This window comes from Siniperca chuatsi, linkage group LG1, assembly GCF_020085105.1.
Source record: "Siniperca chuatsi isolate FFG_IHB_CAS linkage group LG1, ASM2008510v1, whole genome shotgun sequence".
Taxonomy (NCBI): domain Eukaryota; kingdom Metazoa; phylum Chordata; class Actinopteri; order Centrarchiformes; family Sinipercidae; genus Siniperca; species Siniperca chuatsi.
The window spans coordinates 30,063,473-30,080,716 of record NC_058042.1 but is presented as its reverse complement, the minus strand read 5'-3'; the positions used below and the strand labels follow the sequence as shown (position 1 = coordinate 30,080,716).

Here is a 17,244-nt window from a genome sequence, read left to right as displayed (position 1 = left end):
TTTCAGAGAATTTGGCAGTACATTCAACCAGCCTCACAACCGCAGCCTATGTGTAACCATGCCAGCCCAGGAACTCCACATCCGGCTTCTTCACCTGCAAGATTAATCACCTTTGATGGTGTCTCTTCACAGATGAATCTCCAGTTTAAAACTGTATCGTGTGGGCGAACAGTTTGCTAATGTCAACGTTGTGAAGAGAGTGCCCCATGGTGGTAGTGGGGTTATGGTATGAGCAGGCATAAGCTATGGACATTGAACACAGGTGCATTTTATTGATGACAATTTGAATGTACAGAGATACCATGATGAGATCCTGAGGCCTGTTGTTGTGCCATCCATCCGCCGCCATCACCTCATGTTGCAAGGATCTGTACACAATTCCTAGAAGCTGAAAACATCCCAGTTCCTGCATACTCACCAGACATGTCACCCATTGAGCATGTTTGGGATGCTCTGGATTGGCGTGTACGACTGCGTGTTCCAATTCTTGCCAATATCCAGCAACTTTGCGCAGCCATTGAAGAGGAGTGGGCCATCATCCCACAGGCCACAATCGACAACCTGATCAACTCTATGCAAAGGAGATGTGTAGCACTGCATGAGGCAAATGGTGGTCACACCAGATACATCCACCCTGTCCACCTTACTAAAGTCCATTCAGGGAGGTGGACAGGGTGGATGGATGGGTCAAACACAGGACTTTCACCCGGGAGATTGGGGTTTGTGTCCTGTGTGAAAGCAAAAGTTAGTGTTGAGATATTTTAAGTTACGCTTACTTATTTTAAGTTACGTACGTAAGTTACTTACGTGTTTACGTCACGTGACTTACTGTGAGTTACTAACGTAACTTACTTATTTTAACCGTAACCGTGAGCTTTTCCTAAACCTAACCAAGTAGTTTTGGTGCCTAAACCTAACCAAACTACGACCGTTTCACAATGTTAACCACATGTTTATTGTTTCCATGACGACAAAGGTCCGGTACGCCTGTTGCTGGTTGCTGGACATTCGCAGGATTATGCATGAAAAATGGTGCATTACTTTTCGTAAGATATCTACGAACTGTTGTATGAGGAAACTCTATCTTTGAGTGGCAATGGTGAAGTGCTCACTAACATGGATTTTAACAAATTTATGAACAAAATTTGAGAGAAATAAGCCTTTTGTGTGTATATAAGAAGTCTTAAATCTTTTACTTCAACTCGTTCAAAAAAGGAGCTGCAGAGACTGGATATATCCAGTCTCTGCAGCTCCGGAGGCAGAAATACCTGCTGAAAGCGACAGGAGGTAAGAGAGAAACGAGAAAGCACAAAACTACGGGAGAGAGAAGATGTCGAGTTAGTAACATGCAGTAATGGGATAAAAATACAAACAGATGGAGAGGGAGAGGAGGAGAGAGGAAAGAGGTGCATCATGGGTCTCCCGGCAGTCTAGCATGTGAATAAGCAAAAAGTCAACAAGTGTTACCAGAAGAATGTCATTATCCAACATGGCGATCCCTCATACTTTTCCACACTTTTCTACAAAATGACTTATGTTTTGCAAGTGTGGTGGTGGCGATCCCACTCCATGAATTGAGAGTAATTTGGCTGTCCCTGTGGTGTCTCAAAAAAGGGTGGCAGATGTGTTTGTAGAGGCAAACCTGCTTGGCCAGTCTACTTCTGGCTCCTGGGGCACCTAGTTACAAAAATTCAGAGGTGAACGACCAAGCCCCACGACAGCTTGTGGCTTGACGCAAAAGGCACAATGATGTCATTTTTGGCCCGCAGACCCTTGAGCCAGGGACGGTGCGTCGAGCATAAACCAGGCTTAATGGGTTTCAGAGTGCAGCGGTGCTGTTCCGTTGTTGCGTTGTGTCTGAAAGGGAGGCGGCGGATGTCCTGCTGTATTATATCAGGAGGTGTGATAGAGATGCAGACGAGGGAAGGGTGTGCTTGCTGCCATGGGAGAAACCTCCTCTGTTCAACAGTCTGTCAGAGCACACCATATGAGTGTGTCATCTGTGATTATGCTATCGGTTATCTCCATATTGACAACAAGCTTCCAGGGGAATGGATGTGTAGGCTACGTATGACAACATGTGTGTGTCAAGAAAAGAAAGAAGAAAATATAAAGAGTGGAGAGATTCTTTCCCATATTTACAGTTCATTTATCTGTCACCATAATACTTGAATCCTAGCTCTTATTTCACTGGTTCGCTGACAGAAAACACTTTGGTGTCGAGGTAACTCATGTCATTTTTTCCTCTCTTCACTTACACTTACACTTATGTACATGTGTATAGCCCCTTAATCTAATCTATTCTAACAATCAGTTTAGTGATGATTTTATTTTCCAAAAAATATTGTATGGTATTGTTGCTAATGTCCCACCTTGTTCCTCTCCATTGATCTAAACTGCAGGGCCTCTTGCCAGCTACCGCCTTTTTGTTTTTTTTCCCCTGACAGACAAGACAAAGCTACTCTAGCCACTTACCTTGTGTGCCCTTTTGTCAGACAATAACAAAGCAAAGTGAAGCAGAGGTGAAACCTCACTTGTTTCTGAGTTGAATTACCATACAATAAAGGGCAGAACAGAGAAAATGCTGTTTTTAATTTTTTGTATTATTTCTTAGAGGATTCATCCATTGATCAGTATATGTGTAAAATAACAGCTGCTTTTTTGTGTGCTGCAGCAGTCACCTTTATCCATTACCGCATTTATAAACAATATACTATATAGTGAATCCTGGGTGTTCTGGTTATACACAATGACACAACAGGTCATCAATATGAATACATATAATTTGGCTTTCCATGCATTATCTCCCATTTTACTATTTACTGTAACTTATATTTTGAAAAATAGAATACCTTAGAAACATTTTTAATAAAAAACCTAGACCGTATACATTTCATTTCTTGAACTCTGCTGCATCCTAGTGGACTGATGAGGCATAAACTCCTAAACTGCAGGATACAAATGTCAAAAGTAAAACCATGCTACAGCAGGGAAAATATCACCCAGGTCCCTGCATGAGTGCTTTGTTGTTGTTGTTTTGTAGATGGGGAGTTGACACTGGGCAAATTGAAATATCTAATTATAGATTTTTATCCTTTTTATACAATTCTCTAACTCAACCCCCATCGAGACCCATTAAATGGGTACTTGAGTGATTTAGTATTGCACTTCCATGAAGTTGGGGGACTCATCATGGAGAGATTTAAAAACAATCGTCAAAATCAAAGCAATGGAGGCCGAAATATCCTGACCTTTAGTCCCTTGTATGGGTCAAGCTCCAAAAACTCTGGATTCTACACTTCCCATAACGTAACTAATAGCATCTTTTTATGTATCCTCCCTGATGACATCATCGGGGCCATTTTCTTGAGAGCTACAGATGATACTGTACAAGTGTTTTCACAGTATAAGTAGTACTCCTCATAAGTAGAAATCTACCTTTAAGAGTAAAATCGGGGGAGTTCTCTTTTAAGGATCCCTAGTGTTTAAAGGGAGATGTCTTTTAAAATAACATGAAAACATGACCCTTTCTGTGTGTATAGCTAATTAGCACCAAATGTACAAAAGTAAACTAAAAAAAATATATAAAAACAACTTAAAACTGTTTTGAAATCCCTTACTTAATGTTGAGAGAAACTAATGTTTTGGATTCTTCTTGGTGAAGAAGAGACAGGCAAGATCCCCTCTCACCAGCATGCAAGTTGGTTTGAATATATTGAGTGTGAGGCAGAGCTCATTTATCTTCTCCTCTGGCTCTCGCCCACCTCTCTGCCAGTCAGTTAGTCAATGTTGCAGACAGCACACACAGCCTCAGTGGCGAGATGCAGATTGATAAGGGGTTTGGGCAACATAAGTGGGTGTAACTGGTAGGATTCAATACAATGTCAAACACACCCCTCAGGGCTGTAGCAGTCACGCTCAATTTCCGCTGCAGTTTTAGCCAAGGAACAAGAGATTTTTGCTTCATGTGAAGTAATTATGTCTGTATGCCATATTCGCATAACTGTGATGTTCCAAAAGCAGCTGCATAATACAAACCGTGCTTATTTACACAATGACAAACTGTTTATAACGGCGATAATAAAGTGACACAGATGGAAATGATTAGAGTTTCCATGATAACTTTATTCTTTGAAACTACAGTTTGAGTTAAAAATACTTCTTTTGAACAACAACTGTAAACAACACACACACACACACACACACACACACAGTGACAGGGTTGGGCAGATTCATCACAGTGATGATATTCAGAGAGGCACGCTTTAAAGTGAGTCTATAATTTTCACCTAAGGATGACAACAGTCTTTACTGTTGGCCACATTCAACAAAACAGCATTTTCTAAATGGTCCTCAGTCCCAGGACTTCAGCTGAGCAGTAGTCATTGTCATGCAGAGCCCTACTGTGCAAAACGGACCTCTCAGAAACTCTATTTTGTAGCCTAGACCAAGAGAAACCGGCACAATAGTTATGGCAAACAGTACCTATTGTCATGCAGCAGACAGTGCATGCATAGAGGGAGAACCTCAACACAGTACAACAAACACCTAACTCTGACATGTATGTATTTTCAGCTGAATAATATACTGTGTAATTCACTATAAAATCCAAATATCTTATTATGTGCAGTGGTTCTCAAACCTTCTAATGCTAAAGATCCATAGATAGCTTAGATGAGGATAACCACATCAAGATGCAACATGATGAAGATTCATAAATTTATACTGATGGATCATATATAAAATAATGGCAGATTTCACTTTTTATTTCTGGTGATATGTGACGCATTCTTGAAGCCCCTGGGAGCCAAATGCACCAATTTAAGAACCACATCTCTCATGATACGACATGACCTTGTACTGACTGAATTGCTATGTAACAGCTATAGGTTATTGCTGGTCAGCTTGAACAGTTACATCTGAGCCCATGGTTCACTTAGCAGAGTTCATAGTAGCATTATTTTTAAATGCCTGACAGCATATAAAATTGGATTTCTAAGCAATATTAAACTTAAACAAATAGTTTGACATTTAGGTAAATCCTTATTACTGGAGAAAGGGCAAGATAACAGCAGTTGGGGGGCTAGTTGTCAGGTGACATAGCTAGCCACCCATGGTAATTAAAAACACTTTTAAAGGTCCAGTGTGTAGGATTAAGTGGCATCTAGTGGTGAAATTGCAGTTTACAACCATATGAATAATGCTTGCATCACCCTCCCCTTCCGAGCGTGTAGGAGAAACTACGTGGCTGCAAAACCCGCGAAAAAACGTGAACGACCCTATTTAGAGCCAGCGTTTGGTTTGTCTGTTCTGGGCTAGTTGTCTGTTCTGGCTGCCACAGTTATGTGGCAACGTTTGCTTGTTATGTGGCATTTGACATGACCAGCCACCAATGGTATTACATAACTAGAGCAAATCATGGTAACTCTATTAAAATCTTAATTTGAATACACAGCACAGTTGGGATACTGAACAAAAATGTGCAGAGGTAAAAGAAATGAGGCCCTGGTGATATTGTGAGTATTTCCACCAGATATTAACATTTTTGTTTTTATATTAAACATAACTGGTGGATGTATTTTAACCCCTGGAGCAAACTGCAGACTCTGCTTATAGCTTCTACTGTTGTTGAGGCAAAAGTCCAGGAAAAATGTAGCTTGCAAGAGCGGGCAGAGTTCTGCCAAAGGGAGGACTGGAGAGGTTAGAGGTTACCTTCTGAATACATGTGACGGATACTCAGCAGTCCTCGCCGGACCATTTAATGACTACACTGCAGCAGGCTGGGATTTGGGGTCAAAGCATTGTAAATCTAGCTAACAGAGCACGGGTCGTCCTTGCAGGGCTTGACATCCCCTTGCAGCAACTGGATCATAACGGCCTTGGTCAAGTAGCTGGAGGTGCCTCTTTTTCCCACTGGTGGTGTGTTGTAGAATGCCTCCATGTCATCCTGGCAGAGACACAGATAAAAAAATCATCTTTGATAAGATTATGAGCTGTGTTTGATGAGAAGTGCTCATAGAAGTTATCTTATAGTAAAAAACATCCTAGCAGGATTATATCTCACAAATTGAATGAAGTTCTCGAATCGAATTGGACAATGGATGTTTCTATTAGGCTTTTTAACACTATTTAATTAAGCTAACCCTTTAGTTAAATGAGCAATGTATGGCTGGTTTGGGAGCACATCAGTTTAGAAAGGTGATGTGATAATTTTCTGGCCGACAATCGTCACATTCAAATAAGAAAACGTTATAATATCAGTTAACCTGCCAGCATACAGGGAAGCCACCCTACCTGTTTCTCCACGGCTTCAAAGTGACTGCGATCCCTCTGGAAATCGTTAAAGGCTTCCTTCACCAGACCGTCCAGATCCACCTTGTCGCTGAACTCCAGCTCCGGGTTTCTCTCCAGCACTATGGACACCACCATCAGCAACTACTCACACAGTAGAGAAAGGACAAGTTGTCAGAAACCAAAGACAGGATCAGAATAGACTGTATTCTCTTTTTAAAGATCTAAAGAATTGCTAGAACTGGAGTCACTTAATATCCTCGTTGCTTTATTCTGGACAAACTGCAGTGCTTAAACAGAGATGCGTGTTCGATGCCAGAATAAAGAGAGCTAAGTCAATGTTACATTGTGTAAAAATCCATACACATTTAATTTAATTTACGTTAGTTTCATGCATTTTGATTCTGTTCACTTTGGTGGTGTTGGTGAATGGGTTTGTTTACCTCTACTATGATTTGTCTGTACTCAGGCAGGACAATGTTCTTCAGCGTGTCTTCCACCAGCAGGGAGAAGTTCATCTCATACATAGTCATGTCAGACAGTGTAGGTTGCTACAGAGAGTCAGTAAGAAAAAATGTCATAATTCTTATTTTCCTGATTAAAGTGTCACACCGAACCATCTGACTCCATCACTGTGAGCACAAACACGGCAGAGGGTTGTGGGATCTCACATCATCTATTTTTCTAGACCTTAATGTCTTTGAGGATACATTTATCAGTTAAGTCCTGCACACTATTCAAATAGTAGATATCATTAAGTAAACCTATGGACAAATAGATGAAGCAATGAACAGCCAAACTGAAGCTGCTAATTGGAATTCAGCCATCATTACTTTTTTCATTTACACCTGTGATTTTCCTTCTGTGACATGTCAAAATGTCAGAAAAGCAGAACACCATTAATGACATCACTGACTATTGACTCTGATAATAAATAATCATTATGATGATGAAAAGTGATTAAACAAAGAACAATTTTGCTGATTTTTTTCAATTAGACCTACACACTAAAATACCAACTTATACTACCCAAAGACGAAGAAATACATTTTCATGTTCAATGGAGACACCTTAAACCAATTAGGTATTAATTAAATTGGTACGTATTATTTAAAAATATCTATCTATGTTCATCAGCACAGGTTCCATTTGTGGCCAGAAAATTTTTGCAGATACTGTCGCTAGTACCAACCAATAAATGGGTGCAACACTCTTAATCAGAATTTGTTAGGTATTCTTTAAAAGACAGCAAAACACAGTCTGTGTCTGAAAGACATACATGTGCCTGTTAAAAAAAATAAAAACAGTCATACAGGTGTCGTTAACCCGTAGCTGTTTGTATAGCAGAACGCAATACACAGTGTCACATTTAACCAGCATTGTTCAGAGTATTTATCCTATAGCAGTGTGTCGGGGGAGGCAGGTACCTGTGGGAGGTGAGTCCCAGCCACCACAATACCGTTGGGGGTCCTCTCCAGGATCTGCCACAGACGATCATAAAAGCCGAGAGGGGTCCTGTTCAGAGAGCCATCGATCTGACGTCTGTTCAGCCAAGACCTGAGGCGAAACAAGGGTGAAACTGTGGAAACGAGACTGGGGAAATATACTGTTGATACCCGCTGTGCTAAAAAAGCGGAAATTGTCTATGAGTCGGTGCGTATCAGATTAGATGAGATCAGATAAAACTTTAATAATTCCCGTGGGGAAATTGGGTTGTGTAATAAGCTTGCATGATAAGATATGGATGTAGACAGGACAGAAGATAAAATAATTAAAACTAAGAAGATCATACAACAAGTAAATGCATTAAGATAAAGACATGGTGTCTTCAAAGGCAGATTTGTGAGTTGAAAGGAGATGAGAAATGGATAATGTTCTTGATAGTGTGTGTTTAAGGGTTACCTGCCAGTGTATTGTGGCTGCAGGACATCCAGCAGGAGCTGCTTGATGTCGCTGGGGGAGAGTTGGTAGATGTCCTGGGGTGGCATGTCTCCCGCCCGGATCTTCAGCTCATGTTTCATGGCCTGGACAATCCATCTGGAGATCCACAGTACACACACACTGTTAACGCACCACAGAACTGAACCCTATACAGCTCACATGGGGGTGGTCACTTTGTTTGAACAAGGATGAACGTGTTCAAAATAGTGTCCATTTTTCAGTTATTCTTCACAGTGTCAACTTTCTTGTGGCTAAATATAAGATTTATATTTTATTTACAGTCAAAGAAAAAGGCAAAGACCGAAACTGAAGCTAAAAACAGATAACTTGTTTGTCTGATGGAACAGAATTTTGATAGCTTAAAATGCTACACTGTACCTAACCTCACAACACTTCTTCCAACATTGTGTTTGGATCTTCCTGACGGTATTTTTGGACCAAACATGTCTTGGGAAATTTGTTCAAACTCTGGAGCTTTTATCCATTTGGTGCACAGCACACCTATAAATGGATTCTCAGTCCACTTCCAAGAGAACTGCATTGTGGTTCATGTCTCATTGGTATGGACACAGATATTTGACAGCTGGAGTTCAGCCTGAACTGATGCTAATCTTTTTTGATTTCTTCATGTTTTGTTGAGTGGTCTGAACACCAGGAAAGGAGAATTACTGTAAAGAGTACATACTGCATGAGGCCATCTTGCTTGACTGAATGTACAAGAGTTGTTGGGGCACCATTGCAACCACCCTGAGCCCGAGTTTGTCCTACCCGACTCTGATCTTGAGCATGCCGCTGAACAGCTCTGGGGTGTTGGAGATAATCCATCCGATATGGATGACCAGCTCCTGCTGAAGAACGGCCTCCCGCTCCCCACCGTGAGGGGAGCACTTGCTGTAGATGATGCCTTGGATCACCCCTGGCGACAGTGGGTTGGAGATCACCTCCTCCTCTTGCCCGAATAGACCCAGGGTCACCTGGTAAAAACAGGCATTACAACACATGCACACACACAGGGGGAAAGAGCATACACATACAGTTAAAAAGTTCTCTGCAGTGCTGAAGAATTGTGGTGTGTAATATATTTAAGATTTTGTGAGCATGTGTGCCTATGCAGGTGCACACAGTACTTCCTCCAAGGTGCAATTCCTGTAAGTATCTTTGTTCCATCACTCTAAAATTGGCCTCCTCTCCCAGAGTCACATAAAAGTGAGTAGGAAAAAATTACAGACCCCAAGATTACTCTTTTGTATTTTGTTTCTTCTGAAAGCCATCTCATAAAAATTACACATCACCAATCTTCCTGATGAGAAGACACACTTTTATCCGTGCCTCCGGCTGATGAAACCCGGCACTTTGAAGATGTATCATTCATCTTCACATCTAAACTGATTCTAACTGAGCAAAGAAGCCTGACGCTGGAAATGAAGTTTGGAAATTACCGCCTTTGAATTCAAGGAGAATACATTGTAGAATTTTAATACTGACGAGAATTATATACAAAGCTAGAGTCTGAATTGACTTAAACGGGGTGGTGCCTCTTATTTCTTCCAACTGCTACTTCCAAATTGTTACTGTAGCAGAGGAACACAGCCATCTCAAACCTTAAATCAGCTTTTCCAATCATGTTGAGAGGAGCATTCCCTCCGGTAAGCAATCTATATGCAGATTCACACCTTGAGCTACTTCAGCATAATGAAATGCCTAAAACTGTTCAGAAGGGTAAAAATGAGGTGAGATAACTGACACTCTCGAGAGGAGGCTAATCTCTGAGTAACACTTGACAGGAAATGATGCACCGAAACTCATCCAGCGTGAGCGAGTGGCATTGGACAAATTCCTGGGTCACAATATATCAATCGGCACATGGAGTGTGTCTAGACACGTGGACACGGTGCATATTAGGATTCTACTCTGATCACACACTGTCAGCCTTGCTACAGCTACAGCTTAGAAACACACACAATGGAGGTGAGCTGTGATGAGGATAGATGAGAATAGGAGCGTGCAGCTAGCCTAAGTAATTCCCATAGGATGACAGGATGAGGAGCTTATAATCATATCTTTCCAATTGCATTTCTTTTAATCAGTGAACATTAAAATCATAGTCCCGACATGCCATTTTCCCAAATATAACCCAAAATCATTTGTACAAAAGGGACAGTTACAGTAAACTACTGAGGCCCTGCTGTCTGTGTGTCCACTTACCTGCTTGCCATGCACTAAAACACTAGTAATACTGGGGGCAAGGCTGTCCACCAGCTTAGTTAAGAGACTGGCGGCAAGACGGACAACTGACCTAGTGGGCGAAAAGACACAAGAACAGTCTTGACATCATGACAGATAACAACTAACAGCTGGGACTTTGACAAACTCAAATCTTTTTGTTCATTTTTACTACAAGGCTAAGGATCCAATTCCTCAACTTTACTGCAGCTTCAGTAGAGAACATATTATACACTGCATGTGATGTTCAACTTGTAATCAAATCATATGAACTGCCTTGTAAAATATGGAATATGTGGAGAATATAAGCAGTGTGCAGTGGGTAAACAAGGTACCACTGCTCAAATATTTGATTCAGCATCATTAGAAATACATACAAATTTCACCAACATGATAAAAAGACAAGAATTTGTCCCGCGGTGTCTTTGCTAATTGCTTCCTTTTCTTATTATAGCAATTCAGTGCTCCCAAATTTACAAACCATCCAAACATCAAAATGAAACCGAAAACAAAACCCACAAAGAATTCATTTTTAGAATACATGTTTAAATAAAATGAATTAGATTACTTATTGAAAGCCAAAATAAAAGGTTGGCTTCCCAGAAAATATTTTAATGTTCACTAATTTCTCAGTTCATTATTCACGAGAGTCACTGCAGCCTTCAAACTGCCTCCTCTTGCCTGCAGGAATCCTATGAGGAAAAGGCAGCACACATAAACTGTGGTTATCTTCACATGGTAGCCCACAGCCAGGGTTGCTATAGACACGCACATGGAGTTGAAGCCATCCTCACAGAAGCAGTGAACAAATGAAATAATTTCATTAATGGGGTGATGAATACAATCGGCAGAAACACAACCTCCTCTTATTATATGCTGAGAACAACTTTTGTTTGGTGTGTGTGTGTGTGTGTGTGTGTTTGTGTGTGGAGTGCTTAAACCTAAAAAGCACATCTTGAGCATGATGAATAGACAGACAACAAAGCCTTAATGTTTAGAAGGCATGATGTGGTGTCAATCCACTGATGCTTTGTTGGGGAACCTATTTCAAGCTTCACTTCCTGGCCCATGTTAGGTAAATGAGAAAGTAAATTGAACAGAGTATCGATGCTATTTCCCTTCCAGTTGGAAATCAGGCTCCAGGCTTTTTTTTTTTTACTCCATGGCTTAATCAAATTTCTTTATGCTAAAATCCTATTAATTAATAAAACAGCATATAATAAAAGTTGTCATCTCAGTCAACCTGACACAAATTCATAGACACAGAAAACACTGACCACTAAAGAAGGGAACAAAAGGTTGTGACAACCATCTACAGTATTTGGTCAATTATTTGTGAGTCAGGCCAGCAGTATACCTCAAACTAAATAGAATTTTAGCAGCTGTGTGATCAAAGATCAAAAACAGAAAGATATTTTGTTTACCTGGAATGCTGGGAAAGGGCTTGCCAGACAAATGTTTCATTTAACATTGTTTGCTACTGTCCAAAAAATAGAGTACACTATTTTTATGACTGGGTCTTTGAATAACGGATTCACACACGTTCTTGCTTAGAGAAACCTGAATATTCAAGCTGGGGTTATCCAGAAGAAGCTGGAATACCTAATCTAGGTCCCACATGACTGTGTGCTGTCTGTGCAGACGTATGCATAGTTCAAGTAACACTTTTACCTGAAAAACAAGTGGTATTATGCTGATGAAAAATACAGTTATGATCTACATGTAAGTAGAGCTTCTTTATGTTTATTTTTTGTTATGATGAATTTGCAAGTGGCGTCTGCTTCTACAGAAACTACCAAGCTCCTCCATCTAGCACGGACGCCCTTGATGAAACAGATCTGGAGTAACAGTGAGGGTAAAGGCATTTACAACGCCATGTCCAATAGCCAAATTCTATTTCATTTGGAGTATACCGCCAGCCGTATTGCAGTGGGTGATGCTGCAGTAGGACATAACAGCAGAAACGGGGGTCCAGCCTCTGTGAGGGTTAAGGAAGAGAAAGCAAACACTGACGACAAGCTCCTATACACATCTGAGTCAAGGTGCCTACTAGCTTGGCCTAGCTGGGTTGGCCAAACTCGTGACTGTGTGAGCGTTAGCTAGCTATCTTATCATGCTAAACTTGGTGGTCATCTTTAGCAAGAAGCTAAGATACTACCTATTTGATAGCAAAACATGCGACTAGCATTAGTTTTACACAAAAACTAGCCTGAATAACGCTGAGTATGGTCAGTATTGACTGTTTTTCATTAAGTAGCAACTGTTGTCTTTGAAGGTTTCCATATTTTTTTATACACTAACACACTATATACTCTTATTTAGCCCTTCGAGGAGATGTAGGCTACACACTTAACTTCGGTCTTAATTTTAATTTTATTCATTTACATAAGGTAATGAGTAGAAATATTGACTTTGAAATATTTGAGTCACAAATCAAAACCTTGAAAATAGCAAATTCCTCTCTGTGACTTTTAAAAAGCCCTGTTGACACCCTGGTTATGAGGAATCACAAAGTAGAACTGGCTGAAAGGTTTTTTGGGGCGGGAGTTTTTCCTTATCCGAATACCGATCGAGGGTCTAAGGACAGAGGGTGTTGCTGTACAAATATTGCCAAAATCAGTTCAGTATTGCTTAAGAGCAAATCATCCATGCTTTTATCTCTTCCCACCTGGATTACTGTAATTCCTTCTTCTCTTGTTTAAGCGAGTCTGCAATTGCTCAACTTCAATTGGTTCAGAATGTGGCAGCCAGGATTTTGACAAAAACTAAACGAAGAGAGCACATTATCCCCATTCTGGGCCACTTACATTGGCTTCCTGTACGCTTAGAATTCAGTTCAAGATCATCCTGATCACATTCAAAGCCCTCCATGGCATGGCACCCTCTTATATTTCTGAACTTATAACCCAATACTCTGCACCGAGATTACTAAGATCTGTGGCCCAATTGCTCTTAAATCTCCCACGATCCAGGCCCAAAACAAAGGAGGACCATGCTTTTACCGTTTTAGCTCCAACTCCATGGAATTGCCTCCCCTTCACTGTCAAGTCGGCTGAGTCTGTACCACATTTTAAACAACTTTTAAAAACCCACTTGTATAGGCTGGTGTTTTTATAAGTTCGCTGCTTGCAATTCCTATTGGTGTCATTTGTCTTATATTGCTTTTATTGTTGAGTGTCTGTTTCCTTTTAATAAATTGTATTTAACTTGCTGTTTTCATGCTGTGTACTATTATGCATTTTTTAATTAACTGTGAAGGACTTTGAAACAGCTGTTTTCAAAAGTGCTTTATAAATAAAGCTTACTTACTTACATATTGTAAAGCCCCTTGAGGCAAATTTGTGATTTGTGATATTGGGCTATATAAATAAAATTGACTTGACTTTACTTGAACCTCACACAGCTCTCAAGCTAGACAGCTAGCTGGCCAGCTAACTGGCAGTAAACATGCAGAGTCTTCAGTCCATCTCTGCCTGAACATTACCTGTTTCCCATGCACCAGTATTGTGGTGATGTGAGGAGCTATAGAGCTGGCGAACTTCTTGATAATGGCAGCAGCAGAGCGCACTGCCAGCCTACAGTTTGGCCAGATTAAATAACAGTTATTTTAAAGTGTCAACATGAGAAAACATTTTGTGAGGATGACGAACAGGGACTCAACAAGAATGGGGACAAGGCATTTGGTTAGGGTGGACCACAGCAAAAAAAACATGAAGTAAAATCGTGTCATACAATTTTCCAACAAATATTCCCAACCCCTTTTCAAATTCACACTAAATTATTCAACAGAGCAATGACTAATAATGACTGGTAAAGTCATAATAAAGATCACTGGTCAGCACAATAAAATACTAAATATACTGAATGTCACCATCTTAGAAGGCATCACTGGTCCTGAATGCATCTTTAGAGTTTATGTTTTGGACACTTTTATATTTGGACTCCAAAATAACAAAACTAATTTAACAAATCAGATCTGGACTAATGACAATCTAAACTCAACAAATAAACTGAACAGCTGCAAACAGTGTATGCAAGTATTTGTATAAGTATGTGTGTGAGAATATCAGACCAAAGCTTTCTGCTGCCAGCTCTTCTGTAGATTCTCTCCAGTTCATCCATCAGGTTCTCTGGAATCGCAAATATGTTTGTGTTCAAAGATTTAAAAAAACATCATAAAGACATATACAGGTCAAATTTATCTACCATTCTCTGCAAATCAGAACTGCCAAATTAAGCCCTTATTACACATTCAAATGCACCAAAAAGGGTTTTTACAGAAATAAAATGGACAGATAATAATGTTAGCAACACTTCTGACATGATCACATTTCCTTTGCATGTTTTTTTTTTTACCTTTATTTATTCAGGGAGGTTTTCACTGAGAGCAATGCTCTCTTTATCAGAACTGCCCTCATCACATTCGCACAGTTACACATTCACACCTGGAAGCTGCCCAGTACAACCACAGTCTGATCTGCTGGCCACTGAGCAGCTTCACTGGAGCGGTTTGGGGGTTGAGGGCCTTGCTCAAGGGCATCTCAGTGGTGGCAATGGGGGCACTTTCCCCATCCACATTTATCCTGCCAGTCCAGGGACTGAGCAGACGACCTCCTGGTCACAAGCTTGCGTCTCTAATCTTTAGGCCACCACTGCCCCGCAATGAGGAGACTCTGAAAAACAGCTGCTCTGCTTCAGTACAACTAGTGACTAGCTCTTTTAAGTTGCTCACTAACTCACAGTGTGTGCGCTTACCATCTTTGGCAAGTAAGTCTGGTCCTTCTCTCCTAAGAAGGATGCCCGCAAGCTGAGCCTGACTGGCCAAGCAGTCGCAGTCCTGGACAATGACACGCACAGAGATATGTGGGAAAATGAGCCTGGCCATAAACACTCACACAAATATGTTTATTGCACACTCTATACAGAGCTGCAATATTATCCACTCACAGTAAGCACTAACAAGCCATATTGAAACTATTATTGTTAGACCAAACCACAATGGGTACGTTTCTTAAGTATTGCCTCATATAAATTTGTTTATGTTTAACTTTCACATTTAAATGGTTAACAACATGTTTAGTATGAGTAGAATCTGACTGAAGTTTAGATTTTTCTGGCAGGACTGTGGCATGTTTGACTATAAGCATTTTCCCCATTTTTCTCCACAGTTTTAGAAGGGAGAATTTACTTGGCTACATTTCTTGTCACTGCTAACTCCCGCTGTTTACCTGGGGATGGTTTCAGACAGTCATGTGTCTCTTCTAATATACATTGAGTTGCCAGACGCTTCTTTTCACCTGTCACTCTGACTAGTGCAGTGACAAGGACACAATTCAACACCAGACTTACCCATGCAAAGACTACCAGCTATGTATTTATTGTAATGTTTTGTAAGTACAAGGCCAAACCGGGGGAACACCGCTCAAGATTTAACCCAAGTCTTTGTGATGTAATTCTTTCCTACTGCTTCTGCCAGTCTTAGTTAAGGAAGTGACGAGTAATAAATTAGCAATGAACTAACTACTGCTACAAATGTAAAACAGCAAGAGTTACACATTGCTACCTTTCTTGTTGTTGTTCTTGAAAGCTTTGCTTCTTTAATTTATGCTAACTATCAATAGTTCTGTTTGGTTAAAATATTATCATTTGATTAGTATAATGTTGCCCGGCAGTTTTATATAATGGTTGCAGAACACTATAGTTCTGCTGTGAAAGAAACCTGTAATTTTTTTATGCTAGCAGAAAAAAAGTATTACATTTTAATGGCAGTTATTAATCCCAATATGTATTTGTGGGGCCTTTTCCCCTAATGCCAATCAACTCACATGGAACTTCTGGATGACCTCATGGGTGGGCTTGTGCAGCCACTCCTCCACACTGATCTCTGGCTGCTGCTCCAGGTCTGAGGCGTTGGGTGTACTCGTCTGTCTTTTCACCTTGGAGTGCTTAGGCAGCTCCAGCTCCTCAAAGCTCTTAAACTCTGGGATCCTATGCACACACACACACACACACACACACACACACACACACACACACACACACGAGTTACTTGTATGTAGACAGTAGATCCATATGCATTTGTTATACTGCTGTTTTTTTCTAATTCCTTACTGAGGTTTTTGAAATGTCCTGCCAACAGACAAACTAACAGGAGCAAAAGCCCTGACCTCTGACAAATCAAGCATAAAGACTAGAGGAAGCTCTTACTCGGCCTCATTGACACGCAGGAAGTCCAACTGCTCCACCACTGCTCCAGATATCAGCGTCTAGAAGGTGGATGAGAAAAACAACACATTACAACGATTTGCAAAGTGATTATTCTATCAATGTAGGCTGCAATATACAAGAGACTCCACAGTAATATGAAGAAATGTATGAGGAAAACATACTCTAAAGGCACATTCAGGAGCACAAAAATACAGGAGATGAGGAAACAGAGCTGTATAAATCCCCGAGAGGAGGTTTGTCGGGTGATTCAGTACACAAAACAACTGTTTGAACAATGCAGTTCATAACAAATAACACATGGAGTAGTAAGGTGGGAACTAACTGTTTCAGATTTTACAAATGTGTACGGGAGCAGTTACAAGTGAGTGTCTAACACAGTAAAAGTAAAAGTTTGAGTATTTTAAAAGCATAGCAGTGTAGGAGTAAAGAGCGCAGTTCAATACCACTTGCTCCTGTGGTCTAAATGTGATATTAGCCATTCCAACTGAAGTCAACTCCAAAACAACACTAAGAGGCATAGGAGAGGAGCAATTCTGCTCCCCATAACAATGAGATGATGAA

The 17,244-nt window shown here is 40.5% G+C and overlaps 1 protein-coding gene across 3 annotated transcripts in view; it reads right to left on the bottom strand.

The window, feature by feature from the left end:
• Window positions 1-4,104: 4,104 nt before the first annotated feature.
• phkb (phosphorylase kinase, beta) overlaps window positions 4,105-17,244 on the bottom strand; it is a 105,835-nt gene continuing 92,695 nt past the window's right edge. For 2 of the 3 annotated variants that reach the window (XM_044194592.1, XM_044194409.1), the window contains 11 exons: window positions 16,663-16,721; window positions 16,281-16,443; window positions 15,211-15,292; window positions 14,528-14,585; window positions 10,438-10,528; window positions 9,001-9,206; window positions 8,194-8,328; window positions 7,719-7,848; window positions 6,735-6,842; window positions 6,295-6,435; window positions 4,105-5,947 (listed from right to left, as the gene is read on the bottom strand). In XM_044194592.1, coding sequence (XP_044050527.1) covers window positions 5,810-5,947; window positions 6,295-6,435; window positions 6,735-6,842; window positions 7,719-7,848; window positions 8,194-8,328; window positions 9,001-9,206; window positions 10,438-10,528; window positions 14,528-14,585; window positions 15,211-15,292; window positions 16,281-16,443; window positions 16,663-16,721 — 1,311 coding nt within the window. In that variant the 3' untranslated portion in view covers window positions 4,105-5,809. Of the gene's footprint in view, window positions 5,948-6,294; window positions 6,436-6,734; window positions 6,843-7,718; window positions 7,849-8,193; window positions 8,329-9,000; window positions 9,207-10,437; window positions 10,529-13,939; window positions 14,031-14,527; window positions 14,586-15,210; window positions 15,293-16,280; window positions 16,444-16,662; window positions 16,722-17,244 lie in introns of all 3 variants that reach the window. The other variant, XM_044194500.1, reaches the window with a different exon arrangement.